We start from the raw sequence: 2,203 nt of genomic DNA, 5'->3' as shown, positions 1-2,203 counted from the left end.
GTAGCTCCTCAACGTTCTAGGCATATCTCTCGACCACCTGCTTGGACTCAAGATTTTATATGTGGTTCTCTTCAATCATCGGGTACATCGTATCTCGTCTCTTCTTACATTTCTTTTGGTCGACTATATCCCAAATACGTACTACATGAGTCGTTTTTCCGAAGAAATGGAACTAGCATGCTACGATGAAGCTATTCAGCATCCTATATGGCAAAAGGCCATGGAAGCAAAAATCCAGGCTTTGATTGATAATCATACCTAGGACATTGTTCCCTTGCCAAGACATCGGCAACCCATTGGATGCAAATGGGTCTACAAAATTAAAAACATGGCTAATGGACTAGTTGAGCATTATAAGGCTCAGTTAGTGGCCAAAGGATTCACACAACGTGAAGGCTTCAACTACCACGAGACCTTCTCTTCGGTTGCTAAGGAGGTAACTGTTTGAGCATTCTTATCCGTGGTTGATTTCCGCAATTGGGATCTTCATCAAATGGATGTCAACAACACTTTTCTTCATGGTGATCTTGATGAAGAAACATATATGGAACTACCACCTAGATTACGGAGACAGGGGAGACTGGAGTATGTCGTCTCCATAAATCCTTATATGGGCTTAAACAAGCATCTCGTCGGTGGTATGCCAAGTTCACTTATGCTCTCACCGCAACAAGTTTTCAATAGTCCAAGCATGACTATGCTTTATTCATCCGGACAAAAGGTATGGCATCAATTCATTTAATGATATACGTTGATGATATATTAATCATGGGAAACGATGATGTAGCAATCAAGCATCCGAAGGAGTATTCGCATGCCAAATTTTGGATTAAGGATTTACGCCCTCCTCTTGGAATTGAAATCGCTCGTTCAGAATTGGGAATCTCGCTTAGCCAGCAAAAATTTATTCCGGAGATTATATCAGAAACAAGCCTTTCGGGGTGCAAACCAGCGGTGATTCTAGTTGAGCAAAACATTACATTGACTACAACAGAATTTGATATTGGGGCACATTCCGAAATCAATGATCCATTGCTCGGTGATCCGTCCGCTTATCGAAGGTTAGTTGAGAAACTCATATACCTCACCATGACAAGGCCGGATATTTCCTATGTTGTGCAGACGCTTAGCCAATTCATGCAAAACCCAAAGGAGTCTCACATGAATGCGGTCCTGAAGGTTGTAAAGTATTTGAAGAATTGTCCAGGACTTGGGATACTTCTTTCCAGAGACCGCAACATGGAGATGACGGCTTATCGCGACACGGATTATGCCACATGTCCTATGAACCGAAGATCGCTAATAGGTTTTTGCATTAAACTCGGAAGTTCTCTAATATCGTGGAAGATGAAGAAGCAATCGACTATGTCTTTATCTTTAGCCAAGGCAGAATATCGAGCCATGGCCAAGATAGTCTCTGGAATAGTATGGGTATGAGGATTATTGTTGGATCTAGGAGTGAAAGTCAAAGGACCAATAACCATTTTTTGTGATAACGATGCTGCAATAAAACTTGTAGGAAATCCCATGTTCCATGAGAGGATAAGGCACATAGAGTTGGATTGTCACTTTAATAGGGAGAAGATCCAGGAGGGCGTAATTAAGACAAGTGGAATTAGAACCATGGAGCAACCGGCGGACATCTTCACTAAACCACTATGTCTGAGACAACATGCATATCTATTGAGCAAGCTAAGCGTCCTCGATATATATCGACCACCAGCTTGAGGGAGAGTGTTGGATACGGATATGTAAATCCTAGCGGATTATTTATTTTGATTTGATTATAATTAGGGATTTGACTTGATTTACTTGTATCAATTTGCGATTATATTCTTTAGATAGAACCCACCTTGTATTATAAATAGGGTCCTCACACAATGTAACTTTACATAGAAAGTAAATGCAGAAGAGCCTATTCTCCAAATTTTTCTCTTTGCCTACGTTTTCTTTCATACCTAGTCATATTTTAAAAAATAATTTTCGATTTTTTAAAGAGAAAATCATTATCCTGAATATAAGTTTTGGTAGAAAAACATTGTCCAAGTCAAGCATGAAAATTTGCGACATGTGGTTTTTATTTTTTCTGTGAATTTCTCAAAATCTAGGGGCACTTTGGACTTTTCCAGTAACTGCAATGGTGTAATTACCTCCAAGTCAAGCATGAAAATTTGCAAGAACACCACTATATCAGGCATGGTGG

The 2,203-nt window shown here is 39.8% G+C and overlaps 1 protein-coding gene across 1 annotated transcript; it reads left to right on the top strand.

Annotated features, from left to right (window-relative positions):
* Positions 1 to 768: 768 nt before the first annotated feature.
* On the top strand, positions 769 to 1,437 carry LOC115749265 (secreted RxLR effector protein 161-like). The gene has a single exon (XM_030686002.2). The coding sequence runs from the start codon at positions 769 to 771 to the stop codon at positions 1,435 to 1,437; it is 669 nt and encodes a 222-aa protein (XP_030541862.2).
* Positions 1,438 to 2,203: the final 766 nt, after the last annotated feature.

This window comes from Rhodamnia argentea, chromosome 10 (genome assembly GCF_020921035.1).
Source record: "Rhodamnia argentea isolate NSW1041297 chromosome 10, ASM2092103v1, whole genome shotgun sequence".
Taxonomy (NCBI): Eukaryota; Viridiplantae; Streptophyta; class Magnoliopsida; order Myrtales; family Myrtaceae; genus Rhodamnia; species Rhodamnia argentea.
The sequence above is the reverse complement of the archived record's forward strand: the minus strand, read 5'-3'. Positions and strand labels throughout refer to the sequence as shown.

What these genes read in the sequence shown, in the direction of transcription:
- LOC115749265 (XM_030686002.2), top strand. Translation starts at nt 769, where the DNA reads ATGGGAAACGATGATGTAGCAATCAAGCATCCGAAGGAGTATTCGCAT.